Source organism: Dama dama, chromosome X (assembly GCF_033118175.1).
Source record: "Dama dama isolate Ldn47 chromosome X, ASM3311817v1, whole genome shotgun sequence".
Classification (NCBI taxonomy): Eukaryota; Metazoa; Chordata; class Mammalia; order Artiodactyla; family Cervidae; genus Dama; species Dama dama.
In genome coordinates, this window is record NC_083714.1 from 82,476,234 (window position 1) to 82,497,957 (window position 21,724).

The window sequence follows — 21,724 nt, forward strand, 5'->3', positions numbered from 1 at the left end:
CACTGGAAGGACTGATGCTGAAACTCAAGCTCTGATACTTTGGCCACGTGATGCAGAGCTGACTCATTGGAAAAGACCCTGATGCTGGGAAATATTGAAGGCAGGAGGAGAAGGGGACGACAGAGAATGAGATGGTTGGATGGCATCACATTCTCAATGGACATGAATTTGAGCAAACTCTGGGAGTTGGTGAATGACATGGAAGCCTGTCATGCTGCAGTCCTTGGGGTCACAAAGAGTCAGACATGACTGAGCAACTGAACAACAACAACAGTGTACTTCAGTAGAATGAAATTCAGCTGTATAAACTTCTCATACTTGCTACATGCTTGAACATCTAAAACATTCTGCTAAGTGAAATAAGTGAGACACAAAGGGGCAAATAATGTATAATTCTACTTATATATGGAGAAGGAAATGGCAAGCCACTCCAGTATTCTTGCCTGGAGAATCTCATGGATGGAGGAGCCTGGTGGGCTACAGTCCATGGGGTTGCAGTGTCGGACACGACTTCACTTTCACTTTCATTTTCACTTCCTACTTATATAACATACCTAAGGTAGACAAATTGATAGAGGCATAAAGTAGATTGGCAGTTAACAGGCACTGGTAGGAGGAGAGAGAGAGTTATTGCTTAATCGTTACAAAGTTTATGTTTGGAGTGATGAAAATGTTTTGGAAATAGTGATGTTGGTTTCACAACTTTGTAAATATCAACAGAACCACTGAATTATACACCTAAAATGGTTAAGATGTCCAGTTTTACATTTAAAAATGTTTTTATTATCTGATTTTAAACCATTTGGTTTGCTTTTTGATGATCTTCTATTATGTTGACCTTCAATTTATTACTAGGGTTCAGGAAGAATGTCGAACTGTAAAAGGTGACATAGAAATCAGCCTTTATACAGTTGAAAAGAAGAAAAAACCATCTTATACTAACCAAAGGGTAAGTTTAGCTACAAAGTACTCTGCAGTACACTATTTGCAAATACCAAGTGTTTGAAAAGTGGCCATTATGTATTAAGTGATTATTTTGATAGGTCTGTATATAGGGAAACTATTTTTTGAACCCCATATTGAGATATGATTATTATTAATAAGGATAAAATTGCACAGCATTAGGACTCTCTTCCCAAGTCTAGGATGTGGTTATTGTAGGTATAAGATATTTGGATTAAAATATCATTTTCATTTGGTTAAAATAGAACCTTAAAATTATTGCCTGATCACTAATCACAATGTAAAACAAATGTTGAGATACCCGAGGCCAGAGGTTGACCAACTACTGCCCATGGACTAAATCTGGTCTACTGCCTATTCATGTTAATAAAGTTTTATTGGAACACAGCTATACCTATTCATTTATATATTGTCCATGACTGCTTTCATGCTCTATGGAGTTGAGTAGTTACCACAGAGATCATATCACCTGCAAAGCCAAAATATTTATACTCTGACCCTTCACAGAAAAAGTTTGCTCACCCCTGCTGTAGGCTCACTTCTGTCCTACCTAAACAGGTGCAAAATCTGATCTATACATTAGGAAGATTGATATTCCCAGTAGAGACTTGTAAACAGGGAGTAAGATCCTATACTCCATTAGGTGCATAGTAAACCCCTTACTAGGGCTTCTCAAGTGGCTCAGTGGTTTAAAAAAAGAAAGAAAGAAAGAAAATCCACCTTCCAATGCAGGAGACATGGGTTCCATCCCTGGGTTGGAAATACCCCCTGGAGAATGGCATGGGTATCCACTCCAGTATTCTTGCCTGGGAAATCCCATGGACAAAGAAACCTGGTGGTCCACAGCCCATGGGGTCAAAAAGAGTTGGACACGACTTAACTGAACAACAACAACAGGAAAACCCCTTACTAGTTCTTAGAGGTTGAACAAACTAGGGGCATAAAATACATAGTTTTGTTCCCAGATCTAATAAATGTAACTCCTAAAGAGTATGATAAATAGGGAAGTCTAGGTTGATTTTAATTTTATTAAACAAATATAGGGGATGGATGCTGAATTTTAAATGTCTTTCAGTATCAATAAACACAGTTTTAGGTAGTGTATTACTATCTCTAAATATACTTAGATCATTTTGATACCCACTTTCTTAATTTCTATTCAGATTTTATTAGCTTATTTGATATTCTCTGATAAGATTGCTTTCTTAGAGATTATGAATAACTCATATCCATGATTTATATTCTTTTTTCCTGCTAAGCTGATTTATCAGACATCAGACTTGTCTAAGACTAATAAACAGGGGAGTTGACTCTGTAAGCATTTTTATTTATACAGAAAATGAGAAACATTTACACATAAGATAAAAACCTGGCCCTTGATACTGATTTATAAGAACTTTAAAATTATTTACTTCTGATGACATATTAGGGTTATAGGTTTGACATATGATATATCAATAATAATATTTTATACTTGTAAAGTTTAGAATAAAACAGTTTTTGTTTTAGTTGTTAAAAATTACATTTTTATTTTGACTTATTTACTGAATGTAGTTTTTATAGAACTAAAGAAATACACATTATATTAAGAATTATATATATAGATATATAGATAGCTTGCTTTATCCTATAATAATTTGTAGATAATATGGTATATGTAAATTCTGGGCAAATTCTTGTAGCTTAGAGTTTCAGCACTGTCTAACTTGATCACAATGTTTTCAAAATAGGAAAGTAATCAATATTAATGGAAATGGGTTAAATATATAGAAATGAAATATATTTTATATAAAAATGTAGTATAAAGGTATATCTTGGGTTTTCTTTTGAGTATTCATTCCTGTATTTCACCTCCACCCTTACTCTACCCATACCCAATTGATTTGCTTTATATATATTCTTTTGTGCATATTCACTGAGCTTTTCATCTTTAAAAATTTTTTTTCATTCTGTTTTACAGAGTGATTATCAGCCTAGCTATGGGCGGTCTTTACGAAGGACACAACGCAAACGACAGCATACTTACCAAACACGATCCAACATAGAGCATAATTCACGAGCATCATGTCAAAATTCAGGTGTACAGGAAGACTCAGATAGCTCCTCAGAGGTTAGATATCTGCTATTATTTATGCAGTGTAATTTTTTGTTTCCCAGTTAGTATCATCACTTTGGATTTACTTTTTTTTTTTTTTTTTTGCTTTGTCAATATTCCTTTCTCAATTAGATTTAATAACATGATACCATCAATGAAGTCGATATCTGAGATCTTGTAAAATCACAAAGAAGTTAATGAATATCTGATACCTAGATTCCTTTTCAAAGTTCTTTTTATCAATGAATGGCTGAAGATCTACACATCACAAAAGAAACAGCAATTTGATAAAATCTGGATTTACTTTTAAGGGTCACCTTAATAAAAAATTATTTAAATAACTTTCTTATAAGAGGATTATTCATTAATAAGGCATTTAGTAGGCAAATTTGAGCATTATGTCGAATTCCTTTAGATATCTTCTCTTATTTGTACCTAAGATATTATCTTGGTTGAGGGTATCAAACATGCCAAGAAAAGTTTGACTTTGGGGCAATGAGAAAAGAGAGTGAGAGCAAATCTGCCTAGAAATGAAAAAAAGTAAATATTAACAGAGATAACTAGTTATACAGTCCCAGAACTTGTTCACTGGATAATCATAATAAACATGTTTTCTGTTATTGTTGACTTTACTCGTCATGGAGATTACTGAATAATGATTTTTCTGAGACCTAACCCTTTTCATGGTAATGGAATAAAGACCATAGCAGTTTTTTTCTTCATGTTCCTCTCTTCTTTAGTCCTTTGCTTTTGTTCTTTTAAACATCTGTCATTGTTAAGTGAACAATGAAGGTTTCATTACGTACTGACAATATATGGTACCCCCATTCTTCTCCCAGCATTCACAGTTCTTTAATTCTTATCAATGATATGCCTCCTTCTCTACCCCTATTGATGAAAATCTTGATCTGAAAAGAATGATCACATATTCAGGAATTGATATTGTCTTTTTAATATAATAATTGTGGTTGTGCTTTAAAAAGGTTTCCTGGTCTTAATAAATATTTATAGTAGAAATGCTTCCCCCCCAAAAAAAATAATCCCTGAGAGATGAGGCAGTTGGTAAGAGTATATATACAATAAAATAGGCAATGTGATACTGTCTAAACTGGTGATTGTATATACAAGGGTGTTATCTATTTCCTCTACTTTGGTATGTTTGAGATCTTATATAATCAAAGGCTTATTAACTTTTTTATAGACAGTAATTATACTAACTTAGTATAGGCATATAAGTATTTTTATCTTTTTTATATAGATATTTTAAAAATAATGGTTTTCTATAAGAAAATAATCTGAACAAGAGTATATTTTATATGTATATACAAACATATATATGTATATATACATGTAAGACTGAATCACTGTGTTGTATACCTGAAACTAACACAACATTGTAAATCAGCTATACTTAAATTGAAAAAAAGTTTTAACAAAATTTAAGAGAGCTATATTTGGGATTCTTAAGGAATCTACTGAACCTTTGAAATAATAATAGATGCCTCATATCAATAAGATAGTAGATGCTAGAAATCTTTAAATACTTGGTAGGCTTAGTTGTGAGTTATATAGAATAATGATTATGTACATTTTAACCAGAACTTCTTTTTTGGAGGGAGGAATACAAAAAGTTTTATGAAACAAGTAGAACACACTAATTAATAATATATTAGTTAATAATAACCATATATCTCAATTGCTGGCTCTTTCTTCCAGGAAGATGAAACAGTTGGCACAAGTGACGCTTCTATAGAGGATCCTGTTATTGAATGGCAAAGTGAAAGTTCCTCCAGGTAGTTTTAATGGTTTTGATTTGGTCAAAATTATTTGATGGTTTTAATGTGAAATTATGTACTTATAGAAATTTGGTAAATCCAGTTAAAATAGTGTTTTATAGTAGAATGAGTACTAGGTTGGAAGCCCAGAGATCTGTTGTGTTATCCTGGCTCTACCAATATCTATTTGCGCATGGAATTTAGTTCCCTCATCCCTAAAGTAAGATTCTTTGTAAATCTAAGATTCAACATGTTGGCAGGCTATTTGTATTTATTTCAGGGTTAAAACAACTATATTTAAGCATTTTTAGGGATAAGGAGCATCTTTATTTAAAGAAGTTTTTGTGGTTTGGACAGGAATTTTGAATTTTAAATGCTGTTATGGGAAATTAAGCATTATACTTTATCCAAGAATCATTTCATTAAAATCACTTAGGTAATGCTTAAAATTCTATATTGATTAATTTTGTCTTTGGTTAGAACAAAATCAAACAATGTCATTTATAATGCTGTTTGATTACAAAATAATCATCTTTCAATCATGAGGCAAAACTATTCCTTTTCTAAACTTATGTATTCATAATTTTGATTTATTTACAGTGATTCATCAAGTGAATATTCTGATTGGACAGCAGATGCTGGAATAAATTTGCAACCTCCAAAAAGGCAAACAAGACAGGCAACACAGAAAATATGCAGCAGCTCTGAGGAGGAAAATTTGAAGTCACTTGAAGAAAGGCAGAAGAAACCTAAACAGACTAGAAAGAAGGTTTGTGGGTTTACAGGGTTTTTTTGTGTTTTGTTTTTTTTCTTTTGATATTTGAATATTTGGGCTTCCCTAGTGGCTCATATAGGCTTCCCTGGTAGCTCAGCTGGTAAAGAATCCACCTGCAATGCTGGAGACCCCAGTTCAATTCCTGAGTCAGAAAGATCCCCTGGAGAAGGGATAGGCTACCCACTCCAATATTCCTGGGCTCCCCTGGTGGCTCAGACGGTAAGGAATCTACCTATACTGCAGGAGACCTGGGTTCAGTCCCTAGTTTGGGAAGATCCGTTGAAGGAGGGCATGGCAGCTCACTCCCGTATTCTTGCCTGGAAAATCCTCATGGACAGAGGAGCCTGGTAGGCTACAGTTCACAGGGTCACAAAGAGTCAAACTAAGCATACAGCACAGTGGCCCAGATGGTAAAGAATCTGCCTTCAGTGCAGGAGACCGGGATTTGATCCCTGGGTGGGGAAGATACCCTGGAGAAGGGAATGGCTACCCACTCCAGAATTCTTGCCTGGAGAATCCCATGGACAGAGGAGCCTGTTGAACCCCAGTCCATGGGGTCACAAAAAGTTGGGCATGACTGAACAACTAACACTTTCACTTTATTTCACTTAAATATTAAGCAATAACACTTCAGTTTTCTCTAAAAATACTATCCCATCTGAGAAACTAAGTAAAATTGTATATAATGACTTTGAAATGTAAAGACCTTTTGAAATTTTTCAAAAGTAGAGGCTAGAATATTTTCATTATTTTAATTATTAAATTAAAACATATTGACAGTTTGTTAAAATGTAGCAGAGTTTTAAATAAGCTACTATAGTATGAAAGGATTATTCTTGTCAATGTTACGAGTAATACATTTCTATACATTGTTGACTTGTAAAATGGAAGGATGTTGTAAATCCTGTAGGGCTCTTATATTTCTTTGTGTTTTTATTTCACTCCAGTGATGGATTTTTCTCCACTATAATTACATTTGAATGATATAAAAACTTAATCCACATAATTCTTTGAATACTAATTTAAATATGTATTCTGTGTGCATGCTGTAACTTATTGCTTTAGTAGACAATTATCTTCTTGATGGTCACCATTTTATTGGCAAAAAGTTACTGTGTTACTTGTGTTTGAATTCATATGATATACTAGGGACATGAAGAGTAACATTTATGGTATTTATATAGTATATAGTGTCATATTATCTGTCAACCAAAATTGAGCAGCATGTTACTCACTTGACTGTTTTATTGGTACAGAAGTTGTACATAATTAATTGGTAAATTAAGTGTTTAAAATGTATATATTTTGTTTTATTATAACCTGATTTTTTTTTTTACCATTTTCTACTTTCGATTTTTCCTGTGACTGTTCATATATTAAAGTTTATATATTTGTGAACCATATTTTAGAAAGGAGGACTAGTTTCTATGGCAGGAGAGCCCAATGAAGAATGGTTTGCCCCTCAGTGGATCTTGGATACCATACCACGACGTTCACCATTTGTCCCACAGATGGGAGATGAGGTAATTGTTTCCTATTGTAACATTTTTCTCTTGTAATCTCAAGAACACTCACTTTAATCAGTCTTAGGTTATTTATATTCTCAATTCTATTATAGTTATATATATGCCATCTTAAGTGTGCTGCTCAATTATATATTTCTTGTGTACAATGACTGAATCTTACTGATTTTTGTGTCCTTTGTAGGACCTGACACAGAGTCTTTAATTTAGTGTATGCTCAATGAACATTGAGATAAATTTATTGGTTTGTGATGCCATGAACATAATTGTCTTTGTTTTTATCTTAATTTCCACATAGGTGAATTGAGTGGTATTTTGAATACTAATCAAGTCCTAATATTGTTTTTTTAATATTTACTTATTTTTTATTGAAGGATAATTGCTTTATAGAATTGTGTTGATTTTTGCCAAATATTAATATGAATCAGCCATAGGTATACATATATCCCCTCCCTTTTGAACGTCCTTCCCATCTCCCTCCCCACCCCACCCCTCTAGGTTGTTACAGAACCCTGGTTTGAGTTCCATCAGTACCATCTTTCTAGATTTCATAAATATGTCTTAGTATATGATATTTGCTTTTCTCTTTCTGACTTACTTCACTCTGTATAACAGGTTCATCCTAGGTTCATCCACCTTATTAGAACTGACTCAGATTCTTTGCTTTTTATAGTTGAGTAATATTCCATTGTATATATGTACCACAGGTTCTTTATCCATTCATATGCCAGTGGACATCTAGGTTGCTTACAAGTTCTAGCTATTGTAAATAGTGCTACAGTGAACATTGGGGTGCATGTGTCTTTTTCAATTTTGGTTTCCTCAAGGTATATGCATAGTAGTGGTATTGCTGCCTCATATGGTGGTTTTATTCCTAGTTTTTAAAGGAATCTCCCTACTGTTCTCTATAGTGGCTGTACCAGTTTGCATTCCCACCAACAGTGTAAGAGGGTTCCCTCTTCTCCACACCCTGTCCAGCACTTGTTGTTTGTAGACTTTTTGATGATGGCCATTCTGACCAGTGTGAGGTGATATCCCTTTATAGTTTTGATTTGCATTTCTCTAATAATGAGCAATGTTGAGCATCTTTTCATGTGTTTGTTATCCATCTGTATGTGTGCTTTGGAGAAATATCTGTTTAGGTCCTTTGCCCACTTTTTGATTGGATTGTTGGTTTTTCTGGTATTGAGTTGTATGAGCCACTTGTATGTTTTGGAAATTAATCATTTATCAGTTGTTTCATTTGCTATTATTTTCTCCCATTCTGAGGGTTGCCTTTTCACATTGTTTATAGTTTTTTTTTTGCTATGCAAAAGCTTTTAAGTTTAATTAGGTACCACTTGTTATTTTTGTTTTTCATTTCCATTACTCTAGGAGGCGAGTCATAGAGGACCTTGCTGTGATTTATGTCATAGAGTGTTCTGCCTATGTTTTCCTCTAAGAGTGTAATCATTTCTGGTCTTACATTTAGGTTTTTAATCCATTTTGAATTTATCTTTGTGTATGGTGTTAAAAAGTGTTCTAATTTCATTCTTTTACAAATAGCTGTCCAATTTTCCCAGCACCACTTACTGAAGAGGCTATCTTTGTCCCATTGTATATTCATGCCTCCTTTGTCAAAAATAAGGTACCCATAGGTGCATGGGCTTATCTCTGGGCTTTCTATCTTTGTCCATTGGTCTGTATTTCTGTTTTTGTGCCAGTACCATACTGTCTTGATGGCTGTAGCTTTGTGGTAGTATCTGAAGTAAGGAAGGTTGATTCCTCCAGCTCCATTCTTCTTTGTTAAGATTGCTTTGGCTGTTCAGGATCTTTTGTGTTTCCATATGAATTGTGAATTTTTTTTGTTCTAGTTCTGTAAAAAATGCCATTGGTAATTTGATAGGGATCACATTGAATCTGTAGATTGCATTTGGTACTATAGTCATTTTCACAATATTGATTCTTCCAGCCCAGAAACGTGGAGCATCTCTCCATCTGTTTATGTTGTCTTTGATTTCTCTCATCAGTGTCTTACAGTTTTCAGTATGCAGTTCTTTTGTCTCCTTAGGTAGGTTTATTCCTAGATATTTTATTCTTTGTGTTCCAGTGCTGAATGGGATTGATTCCTTAATTTCTCTTTCTGATTTTTCATTGTCAGTGTGTTTGAATCCTAATCAAGTCCTAATATTTTTTTTTAAAGAAGCCAATAGTCAACCTGATAGAAAATATTATAGCAGATAATCACCCCTTTCATTGCTCGGGAGAATGTCATTTCACAAACAAGGCCTTTCTACTGAACCTATGATCGAGTAACAGCTATATTTATGATTGGTTAGTCAAAAGTTGATTTAAATTCTATACAGTGACAAAATTTGATTTTCTTGTAAAAATTATGGTAGCATTATTATATTTTAAGCCCTAGTTGACTTGTATAGTTTCTGATACATTGAATAATCATTCATTTTTGAATTTTTGAATCATTTTTGAATCATTAAATGTTTACCCACAGTTTTCAACTTAAGACCAATAGTAGGAATGCAATATTATCATTGTAACAAAGGAGGAGCAAAAGCTTGGAAATGGTTCTAAATGTCTTGGGCCATATAACAATTTCACCAAACATTTCTATAATTGTCTTTTATAGGTACTTTGAGAGACAGCTGTGGAGTAACCTTACAATTAAGCTATTACTTGCTATGTTTTGATTTTATTAAAATGTCTCCTTGCCTAAGTGTGTTTTTTTTATAAGTGTTAGACTTTTGAGCAATGCTTGTTTGTGTGGTTATTTTAGTAAAACGTGCTCTGAAGGAATGCTGTATGAAAAAAGTTAGAAGAGCTTTTTAGGAGCATATCCAAAATCAAGTTTCTTGTATTTATTGCCTTTTATATGGGAGCTTAAGAGAAATATTTTTGAATTAATCTTAGAACAGAATAAGGATCTGTATGCTCTGTGATCTGAGACTCCTTTCTCTTTTATAGGAATGCATTTGCCTTTCCTTCTATTTTATTAAACTTAACACATGCTTATATGTTTCAAGATTAATGTGTATTAGGTAATGACAGTTGTTCAGGTAATCAGAAAGGTGTGTAAGTGAATCAAACAATGAAATGTGTGAATTAAAGAATGTTTTTAAAGAACTCATAAAAGCAGAAATATACTTTTTATGTAATCATTCTCTTAATGACAGCATTATTTTTTTCTTTTTTTTCCCTTTATTTATTTATTTTTTTTCAGTGGGTTTTGTCATACATTGATATGAATCAGCCATAGATTTACACGTATTCCCCATCCCGATCCCCCCTCCCACCTCCCTCTCCACGCGATTCCTCTGGGTCTTCCCAGTGCACCAGGCCCGAGCACTTGTCTCATGCATCCCACCTGGGCTCGTGATCTGTTTCACCATAGATAATATACATGCTGACCAGTTCTAATGAGATGGATGAAACTGGAGCCCATTATACAGAGTGAAGTAAGCCAGAAAGATAAAGAACATTACAGCATACTAACACATATATATGGAATTTAGAAAGATGGTAACGACAACCCTATATGCAAAACAGAAAAAGAGACACAGAAGTACAGAACAGACTTTTGAACTCTGTGGGAGAAGGTGAGGGTGGGATGTTTTGAAAGGACAGCATTATTTTTTAAATGTTAAGTCTTCATTATTTTGCCTGGAATATTCCTTCCCACACATCATTACCTCTCAAAGTGCTCATTTTTCAAGGTTTAACTTAAATACCAACTTCTTCTGCGTGTTATCCCTACTTTCCATTTGCTTCCACACCTTCTTCATGAACTTTCCCATCTAAATTATTTCTCTCATGATACCTATTACTTTCTGCTGTGCATTGTATATCTACATGTCTGTCCATATCCTTGAGGGAAAAGATTTTATTTTGATGATGTGCCTTGTACATACATATATATTTGTTCAATATTTGTTGAGTACAGAAATAAATAATAATGGATAACTGAATAACATGCTTATCATGTTATTGGTAAGCATGATAATGACTTTTTTTCTTAACCATTGTGGTTGTGTGCATATGTGTTAATCATTCAGTTGTGTCTCACTCTTTGTGACCCCCATGGACTATAGCCTGCCAGGCTCTTCTGTCCATGGAATTCTCCAGGCAAGAATATTGGAGTAGGTGGCCATTCCCTTTTCCAGGGCATCTTCCTAACCCAGGGATTGAACCTGAGTTTCTGGCATTGTAGGCAGATCCTTTATCATCTGACCTACCAGGGAAGCCCCTGTGTTTGTATACTAATATTTAAACCTTTAAAAATTTTACCTGTATTTTTAACTATTAGAAATTCTGACTTAGACAGTGTTGATAGATATATGTCAGAGTATTTTAGAAATCTCCATAGTATGGTATTTTTTGTGTTACTTTCTTCTATTTACCTCTACCACCACTTTAAAATTATTGTAGAAACATAAGGTTTTTTTTTTTTTACTTTTTAAAAATTTTTATTGGCGTATAGTTGATGTACAGTGTTGTGTTAGCTTCAATTGTACAGCAAAGTGGATCAGTTATACATATACATATATCCACTTTTCTTGTCAGATTCTTTTTTCCGTATAGGCTATTACAGAGTACCGAGTAGTATTTCCTGTGCTATACAGCAGGTTCTTATTAGTTATCTATATTATATATAGTGTTTGTATATGTCAGTCCTGATCTCGCAATTTATCCATTTCCTTCTTATCCCTGATAACCATAAGTTTGTTTTCTGTATCCATGACTTTACTTCTGTTTTATAAATAAGTTCATGTGTATCTTTTTTAGATTCCACAAATAAGTGATATGACATTTGCCTTTCTCTGTTTGACTTACTTCACTGAGTATGATCTCTAGGTTCATACATGTTGCTGCAAATGGCGTTATTTCATTCTTTTTTATAAATGATTAATATTCCGTTGTATATATGTACCACATCTTCTTAATCTATTCCACTGTTGATGGGCATTTAATTTGCTTCCATGTTCTGGCTATTGTAAGTTGTGCTGCAGTGAACATTGAGGTGCATGAAACATAAGATTTTGACCAATTTTTGACCAATTACTTAACTTCTCTGTCCCCTAGTTTCCTCAACTGTACAATGATGATAAAAGGTATCTACCTTATCGGGTTCTGAGAATAATTAATGGATATTTGTAAGGCATTTAGGATAGTACCTGAGGCATTCTTCTCTACCTCTTGTTATTAATCTTTAAAACACACCTGGCACCAGAGTGTTCTCTTCATTTGATAGGTGAGCATGTGAAAGACCAGAGTCACATGGCCTATAAAGCTAGCACCAACAGCAGTCAGGTCTCCTGACTTTTTCCCTGTCCCCAGAGTTGCCTCTGTGTAATGATTGTGAGGTGTTTGGAGTAATAATAAATCAAGGAAGTAAGAGTGGGAAAAATTCCTCCAAAATATGTCTGCTGTTTGGGAGTAGCTATGTGTTCAAGAAGGGTAGAACTACTTACCTATTCTACGTGCAAGCTGATCTTTAGCTTCTCAGGTATGCCCCCAGGGGTATTTGAGGACCAATACTGAGCAAGGACCAATACTGTGCAAGGCTATTCACTCTGGCATTGTTCTACCCTGGTGGGCACATGCTTGAGACAATAAGCTGTATCCAGGGTGACACTCACTTGTGAAATATTTACTGATTGTTTAGTCAGATCTAGTATTCGTAGCTTTAAAGGAAACTAAGACTTGTGTGGTTGGGAGGTGATTCAAACCTGTCAGTAGGGTGTGAGGTTGAAAAAAGAATTATTATGGGAAGGAAACTTTTTTAATGAATTTATATGGTAGTGAATGCTGTCTTAAGGAGGCGAAAGGTTTTATCAAACACTTGGATTAATTTTTCTTTCATACCATGCCAGTTCTGATGTTAACTTTTGAAAAAGAAAAATTTTACTTTGGAAATTACTGCATTTAGTAGTAGACTGTGGTATACACTCACACGGACAGGCTTCCCTGGTGGCTCAGATGATAAAAGAATCTGCCTACAGTGCAGGAGACCCTGGTTCAATCCCTGGGTTGGAAAGATCTCCTGGAAGAGGGAATAGCTATCCACAATAACATTTTTTTAAATGATTTTTAATTGGAGAATAATTACTTTACAATATTATGGTGGTTTTTGCCATTCAACGACATGAATCAGCCACAGGTGCACATGTGTCCCACCATCCTGAACCCCCTCTCCCACCTTCCTCCTCACCCTAACCCTCTGGATTGTCCCAGAGCACCAGCTTTGAGAGCTCTGCTTGATGAATCAAAGTTGCACTGGTCATCTGTTTTACATATGGTAATATACATGTTTCAATGCTATTCTATCATATCATCTCTCCCTCGCCTTCTCCCACATAGTCCAAAAGTCTATTCTTTACATCTGTGTCTTTTTTGCTGCCTAGCATATAGGATCATCATTATCATCTTTCTAAATTCCATATATGTGCTTTAATATACTGTATTGGTGTTTCTCTATCTGACTTACTTCACTCTGTATAATAGGCTCCAATCTCATCCACCTCATTAGAACTGACTCAAATGTGTTCTTTTTTTTTTAATAGCTGAGTAGTATTCCATTGTATATATATATGTACAACTTCCTTATCCATTCATCTGTTGATGGACATCTAAGTTGCTTCCATGTCCTGGCTATTATAAATAGTGCTGCATTGAACATTGGGGTATGTGTGTCTCTTTCAGTTCTGGTTTCCTCAGTGTGTATGCCCAGCAGTGGGATTGCTGGGTCATATGGCAGTTCTATTTCCAGTTTTTTAAGGAATCTCCATACTGTTCTCCATATTGGCTATGCCAGTTTGCATTCCCACCAACAGTGTAAGAGGGTTCCCTTTTCTCCACACCCTATCCAGCATTTATTGTTTGTAGACTTTTTCATGGTGGCCATTCTGACCAGCATGAGATGATACCACATTGTGGTTTTGATTTACATTTCTCTGATAATGAGTGATGTTGAGCATCTTTTCATGTGTTTATTAGACATCTTTATGTCTTCTTTGGAGAAATGTCTGTTTAGGTCTTTTGCCCACTTTTTGATTGGATTGTTTGTTTTTCTGGTATTGAGCTGCATGAGCTGCTTGTATATTTTGGAGATTAATTTTTTGTCAGTTGTTTCATTTACTATTTGTCCCATCCTGAAGGCTATCTTTTCACCTTGCTTATAGTTTCCTTTGTTGTGAAAAAGCTTTTAAGTTTAATTAGGTCCCATTTGTTAATTTTTGTTTTTATTTCCATAAATAAAAACACTCACCTCTGGGAGGTGAGTGATAGAGGACCTTGCTGTGATTTATGTCAGACAATGTTCTGCCTATGTTTTCCTCTAAGAGTTTTATAGTTTCTGGCCTTACATTTAGATCTTTACTCCATTTTGAGTTTATTTTTGTATATGGTGTTAGACAGTGTTCTAGTTTCATTCTTTTACACATGGTTGACTAGTTTTCCAGCACCACTTGTTAAAGAGATTGTTTTTTTTTCTCCATTGTATATTTTTGTCTCCTTTGTCAAAGATAAGGTGCCATAGGTGCACGGATTTCTCCCTGGACTTTCTAGTTTGTTCCATTGATCTATAGTTCTGCCTTTGTGCCAGTACCATAGTGTCTTGATGACTGTATGTTTGTCATATAGTCTGAAATCAGGAAGCTTGATTCCCCCAGTTCCATTCTTTTTTCTCAAGATTGCTTTGGCTATTCAAGGTTTTTTGTGTTTCCATACAAATTGTGAAATTATTTGTTGTAGTTCTGTGAAAAATACTATTGGTAGCTTGATAGCAATTGCATTGAAACTATAGATTGCTTTGTGTAGCATATTCATTTTCACTATATTGATTCTTCTGATCCATGAACATGGTATATTTCTCCATCTATTTGTGTCATCTTTGATTTCTTTCATCAGTGTTTTATAGTTTTCTATATATAGGTCTTTTGTTTCTTTAGGTAGATTTATTACTAAGTATTTTATTCTTTTTGTTGCAATGATGAAAGGGATTGTTTCCTTTTCTTTTTCTATTTTTTTCACTCTAGTATTCTTGCCTGGAGAATTCTATGGACAGAGGAGCCTGGTGGGCTACAGACCATGGGATAGCAAAGAGTTGGACACGACTGAATAACTTTAACACACACACACACACACACACACACTTTATATATATATATATATATATATATATAGAGAGAGAGAGAGAGAGAGAGAGAGAGACTTCCTAGGTGGCTCAGTGGTAAAGATCTCCCCCTGTGTCAGTGCAGAAGACAAAAGAGACACAGGTTCAGTCCCCGAGTTGGGAAGATTCCCTGTAGGAGGAAATGACAACCCACTCCAGTATTCTTGCCAGGAAGATCCCATGGAGAGAGAAGCCTGGTGGGCTACAGTCCATGGGGTTGGAGAGAGAAGCCTGGTGGGCTACAATCCATGGGGTAGCAAAAGAGTCAGACAAGACTTAGTGACTAAACAGCAACAACAAATGTGTGTGTTCACACACATACTTAGGCTCACTATTAAGATGTTGATGTTTTAGAATGTCAATTATAGTTTGAAATATATTATTTTAAAAGATGACTGCTTTTGTGTACATTTGTCATTAGTCTGTTTCTTTAGAAATTGATGGAGGAGGACTGTGTTTTTGGGCTTCCCTGATAGCTCAGTTGGTAAAGAATCCACCTGCAATGCAGGAGACCCCGGTTCAATTCCTGGGTCAGGAAGATCCCCTGGAGAAGGGATAGGCTACCCACTCCAATATTCTTGGGCTTCTCTGGTGGCTCAGCTGGTAAGGAATACACCTGAAATGTAGACCTGGGTTTGATCCCTGGGTTGAAAAGATCCCCTAGAGAAGGGAAAGGCTACCCACTCCAGTATTCTAGCCTAGAGAATTCCATGAACTGTATAGTCCATGGGGTTTCAAAGAGTTGGGCACGACTGAGCAACTTTCACTTTCTCTCTGTTTTTATTATGCAGTGCTTATTGCAGGGCTGCATAGGCATAAGTACTGAATGAACATTATTTGAGAACTTTATTGTATATTTTTTCAAAATTATATTTTTTGTTAATAGAAGAGGACATTTGTGGGAATATATTGGGATGTATAGAGTGGTTAAATAGGATGCTGCTGTTTAATAACTCATTCTTTTTTGTTTTAGCTTATATATTTTAGGCAAGGACATGAAGCTTATGTACGGGCTGTAAGAAAATCAAAAACATACAGCGTTAATTTACAAAAACAGCCATGGAATAAAATGGATCTCAGGGTAAGTTTGTCAAATTAATAAGCTATGCACTTGAAGTATCTTGGAATTAAGTTACTTTCCTGTATGCTTATTCTCAATTTCTGGATATTTCAGTGTTGATTATATGTACAGGATAAGGTGATGTACCATACTCATCTATAGCTGAATGTTGTGGGCCGCATTTTGTTTCCTGGAATTTGTACGCCATCTGTTTTCTTGATTATTTGACCTGATTTCCTTCAAGCTTCAGGTTCTCTGGTGTATACCATATACTTGGAGCAGTGCAGTAGTTCCATGGTGTGGGTATTTTCCTTAGCATCTTTGTGGTTTCTGGAGGCTCTATAAATTGACTGCATGTGTGGACCACAGACACCCTCAAGATTCTGGCAGCTTTAGGATATAGTAAATATCATAAATCCTAAGAAACTTGTAACTTTGCGGTTATTGTTGTTCTGTCACCCAGTCGTGTCCAACTCTTTGCGACCTCATGGACGATGGCAGCATGCCAGGGCTCTCTATCCCTCACCATCTCCCAAACTTTGCCCAAGTTCATGTCCATTGTATTGGTGATACCATCCAACCATCTCATCCTCTGATGCCCTCTTTTCATTCTGCTCTTGATCTTTCCCAGCATCAGGGACTTTTCCAGTGAGATAGCTGTTCACATCAGATGACCAAAATAGTGGAATTTCAACTTCAGCATCAGTACTTCCAATGAGTATTCAGGGTTGATTTCCCTTAATATTGACTGGTTTGATCTCCTCACTGTCCATGGGACTCTCAGGAGTAGTTTGAAGGCATCAATTCTTCAGTGCTCCGCCTTCTTTTTAGTCCAGCTCTCATAACTGTACATGACCACTGGGAAGATCATAGCCTTGACTGTACGGACCTTTGTCAGCAGAGTAATGTCTCTGCTTTTCAACATACTGTCTAGGTTTGTCATAGCTTTCCTGTCAAGAAGCAAATTTCTTCTGATTTCATGGCTGCAGTCATCATCTGCAATCATTTTAGAACTCAAGAAGGGGAAATCTGTCACTACTTCCACCTTTCCCCTATATTTGCCATGAAGTAATGGGGCTGGATACTATGCTCTTAGTTTTTTTAATATTTAGTTTTAAGCCAGCTCTTTCACTCTCCTCATTCACCCTCATCAAGAGGCTCATTAGTTTCTCTTCACTTTCTGCCATTAGAGTGGTATCATCTGCATATCTGAAGTTGTTGATGTTTCTCCCGCCCATCTTGATTCCAGCTTGTAACTCATCTGGCCTGGTATTTCTCATGATGTGCTCAGCATATAGATTATGCCAAGAGGGTAACAGCAGACAGCCCTGTTGTACTCCTTTCTCAATCTTGAACCTATCAGTTGTTCCATACAGGGTTCTGATTGTTGCTTCTTGACATGCATACAGGTTTCTCAGGAGACAGGTAAGATGGTTTGGTATTCCCATCTCTTTAAGAGCTTTCCACAGTTTATTATGATCCACACAGTCAAAAGCTTTGACATAGTCACTGAAACAGAGGTAGATTTTTTTTTTTTTCGTAATTCCCTGGCTTTCTCTATAATCCAGTGAATGTTGGCAATTTGGTCTCTGGTTCCTCTTCCTTTTCTAAATCCAGCTTGGACATCTGGAAGTTCTTGGTTCACATAATGCTGAAGCCTAGCTTGCAAGATTTTAAGCATGACCTTACTAGTATGGGAGATGAGTGCAATTGTCCAATGATTAGCACATTCTTTAGTTGTTTTGTAATGATGCTTAACAGGAAGGATAGAAGAGAGAATGTGTGCATTTATTGAAATAAAGATTTAGGCACTTCTAAAAATTGTATTAAGGCTATAAGGTGCCAGAATATCAAGTGAGCTTTACATAATCATCTCCTGGGAAATAGGGGTGCTACCATTTATTGTGAAATGGGTGAAAAATAAGATTTTTTTTTTAGAATTATAGGAATGGATAAACTGTATGTTTTCTTTTCTTTTTTTTATTTTTGGCTTTTATACATTTATACTTGACACCTGACCACACTTTCAGTCACCATAATACCTTCTCTCCAGGTTTAAAAAATAGTATGCTGATTTCTGTAACAAAGCTTTTTTTCATACAAAAATCAAATAATGGCCAACAAGTCACAACAGTGCAATAGGTAGAAAATAAAACACCACATTAACAAAGTGCTGAAATAAATACTAACAGGAGGAGAGGACGCGCCCTCATGGGGTGTTTCTGTCACCGGGATGTGTGGGGTTTGTCTTCATAGCCCAGAGGCCACAGCCTCATGGAGCCACATCCTCAGACTGAGTGGCATTGGACCCAGTGCCTACAAGTTGGACGCCTCGGGTCACCAAGGTTGTGGTGGGGTCAGGACCATGCTGACTCCCAAGGAAGGCCATTTTCTAGTGCTCAGCCTGGCCTACTGGGCATTCAGCAGCAGTTCACTGAGCCTATGTGATTTCTTATTTTAAATTCTAACCCTGTGGTTATAGGAAATTTTAGAAGTCAACTTACTTGTGGTATAAGACCCTGGACTTAGGAATCGGATCTGAATTTCAATCCCAGCTCTGCTATATACAAGTGTGTAACTCTAAAAACATCACTGTACCCATGAGGCCCTGTTTTGTCATCATTAAGTGTGACTAATAACAGTGTTTAAGGATGGTATTTAAAATAATATTGTAGCACTCAAAATTGTATGTCCTTTCCCCAAACATATACATAACATGTCCACCTGCCTAATTACAGACTGTATTTCTGCTAGAGGAATGATTTTTTTTTAGTAGAGTTATCAATAGAATTTAATATTATTGACAAGATAGGGCCACAATGGGCAGCTCCACAGAACACAAATAAGACAATCCCAAGAGTGTAAAATTGTAGTAGACAGGTTAATATTTTCTAACCTCATCCTCTCCCTCAGCCCTATGCACTGCAACTTCCTCATAATCCTTCTCAAAGGCAGCCATGTCCTCCTGGGCCTCAGAAAACTCTTCTTTCTCCATGTCCTCACCCACATACCAGTGAACAAAGGCAAGCTTGGCATACATCAGGTCACATTTGTGATCCAGGTGAGCCCAGGCCTCAGCATGCACAAAGCTCGCTGTACTTTGGCTTGGTCTCCACCAGGTAGCACAGTGGGAGACTGGTAATTAATGCCAACTTTGAATCCAGTGGGGCACCAGTCCACAAACTGGATGCTGCACTTGGTCTTGATGGTGGTAGTGGTGGCACTGACATCTTTTAGAATCGTGTCGCCACGGTACAACAGGCAGCAAGCCATGTATTTACCTTGGTGAGGGTTACATTTTACCATCTGGTAGGCTGGTTCAAAGCAAGCATTGGTGATCTCTGCTACAGAAAGCTGTTCATTTTAGGCTTTCTCACCAGAGATGGCAGAAGCATAAGTGGCTAGAAGGAAGTGGATGCAGGGATAGTGTACTATCCCTGGTCTATAATTCTGTCAGATCTACATTCAGGGCTCCATCAGATCTCAGGGAACTAATGATGGAAGACACTACTTGTTGGCTTATGAGACAATTAATACTAGTGTAGATTGGGTGCTCAATATCAGGGTTTCTACGACAGATGTCATAGACAGCCTCATTGTTTACCGTGAAGATACAGAGTGCTCCAGGGTGGTGTGGTTGGTGAGGGTGGAGTTGTAGGGTTGAACTATAGCTGTGGAAACCTGGGAGCTGGGTAAATGGAGAACTCCAGCATGGACTTCTTGCCATAATTGACAGAGAGAGGTTCCAATGGCAGGAAGGTAAACCCAGAACCAGTTCCCCTACCAAAGCTGTGGAAAAGCAAGAAGCCCTAAAGACCTTACATTGGTCAGCCAGTTTCTGAATTCAGTCCAAGACGAGGTCAATGATCTTCTTGCCAAACATGTAGTGACTGCGAATATAGTTATTGTCAGCATCTTCCTTGCCTTGATGAGCTTCTTTGAGTGGAAGAACTGGCGGTAGGTGCCAGTACCAGCTTCATCAGTGACCGTGGGTTCTAGGTCTACAAACACTTCCTGGGCACATGCTTGCCAGTGTCTGTCTCATTGAACAAGGTGTTGAAGGAGTCTTTTCCTCCCCCAGTGGTTTTATCACTTGACATCTGGCCATCAGGCTAGATGCCATGTTAAAATCAGTAGAGGTCCCAATAGGCATTGCCAGTCTGGACACCAGCCTGGCCAATGTGGATTAAGATGCACTCACACATGAATGAAACTTGTAGGGTTCTGTGGGACTTGAGGAGGTGAGGGATCGGCTGCAAAGATTTCACACCAACAGACTACCAAGGAGTCCAAGGGAGAAGTAGTGGCTAGAGGAGTGATTCTTAACCAGCAGAAAACTTAACTTTCCAGAGGAAAACCTGGGGAGTTTGTTCAAAATACATATGATTGAGCTTTATCCTAGACATAGTGAACTCAGTTCCATAGTAGTATGGTTTAGGAACATGAATTTTAAAAAGATTACCAAGGGGATTCTTCTGCTTATCCTTGGTTTAGAGCCATGCACTAAACTACAAATTGCTGTTAAGGGGTCAAAAGCCATGTCTTATTACCTTTAACACTTAGTGGAATGCCTCAAATCAGGTGGGTATTCAGATAATTTTAAAATTTAATATTTTAAAAATAAAATTTATCAGATAATTTTAAAAATTTTAATGGAGTATAGTTGATTTACAATGTGTTTCAGATAATTTTTAAATTGTTCAAATAATAATGAAATAATATGTGAATATTAGGCAATTATTTATATTGAAATTAATAATTTTTTGGTATTCTCATGAATAGGAACAAGAGTTTGTTAAGATTGTAGGAATCAAATATGAGGTTGGACCACCTACACTATGCTGCTTGAAGCTTGCATTTCTGGACCCCATTTCAGGCAAAATGACTGGAGAATCTTTTTCCATTAAGTGAGTATCTATGCTGGATTGTGTGTGTGTGTGTGTGTTTTAATTCCTAACATGTATTCTTGATGGTAAAGAAAACATGACAGCACTATGGGCTTTAGTGTTTTAAAGACCATGGTTTAATGTTTAATTCTTGTTTTGTTTTTCCACTTAATAGGGTCACAAAGAGTCAGACATGACTGAAGCGACTTAGCATGCACACTGTATATACATACATATATATATATATATACACACACACACACACATATATATATATGTATCTCAACTGAAATAAAAACATACAACATGAGACCTATGGGTTTCAGTTTTATTTGGGAGCTTGCTGAGGACTATAGTCTGGGAGATAGCCTTAGACATCTCTGACAAGATGTTCTCAAGAGGTAGCAGGGGCAGAGCCAGGGTATATTTGAATTTTTTTTGGCTGGGGAATACATATATTTGAGCATACATCTTGCTAGT

The 21,724-nt window shown here is 36.2% G+C and overlaps 1 protein-coding gene and 1 pseudogene across 5 annotated transcripts in view; one reads left to right on the forward strand and one right to left on the reverse strand.

Annotated features, from left to right (window-relative positions):
- Positions 1-21,724, forward strand: part of BRWD3 (bromodomain and WD repeat domain containing 3) — a 136,525-nt gene that overhangs the window by 77,456 nt on the left and 37,345 nt on the right. For 4 of the 5 annotated variants that reach the window (XM_061137254.1, XM_061137255.1, XM_061137257.1 and 1 more), the window contains 7 exons: positions 856-949; positions 2,924-3,073; positions 4,775-4,851; positions 5,434-5,602; positions 7,018-7,131; positions 16,272-16,379; positions 21,141-21,265. In XM_061137254.1, coding sequence (XP_060993237.1) covers positions 856-949; positions 2,924-3,073; positions 4,775-4,851; positions 5,434-5,602; positions 7,018-7,131; positions 16,272-16,379; positions 21,141-21,265 — 837 coding nt within the window. Of the gene's footprint in view, positions 1-855; positions 950-2,923; positions 3,074-3,190; positions 3,548-4,774; positions 4,852-5,433; positions 5,603-7,017; positions 7,132-16,271; positions 16,380-21,140; positions 21,266-21,724 lie in introns of those variants that run through there. The other variant, XM_061137258.1, reaches the window with a different exon arrangement.
- LOC133051854 (tubulin alpha-1C chain-like) lies at positions 19,240-20,658 on the reverse strand (annotated as a pseudogene).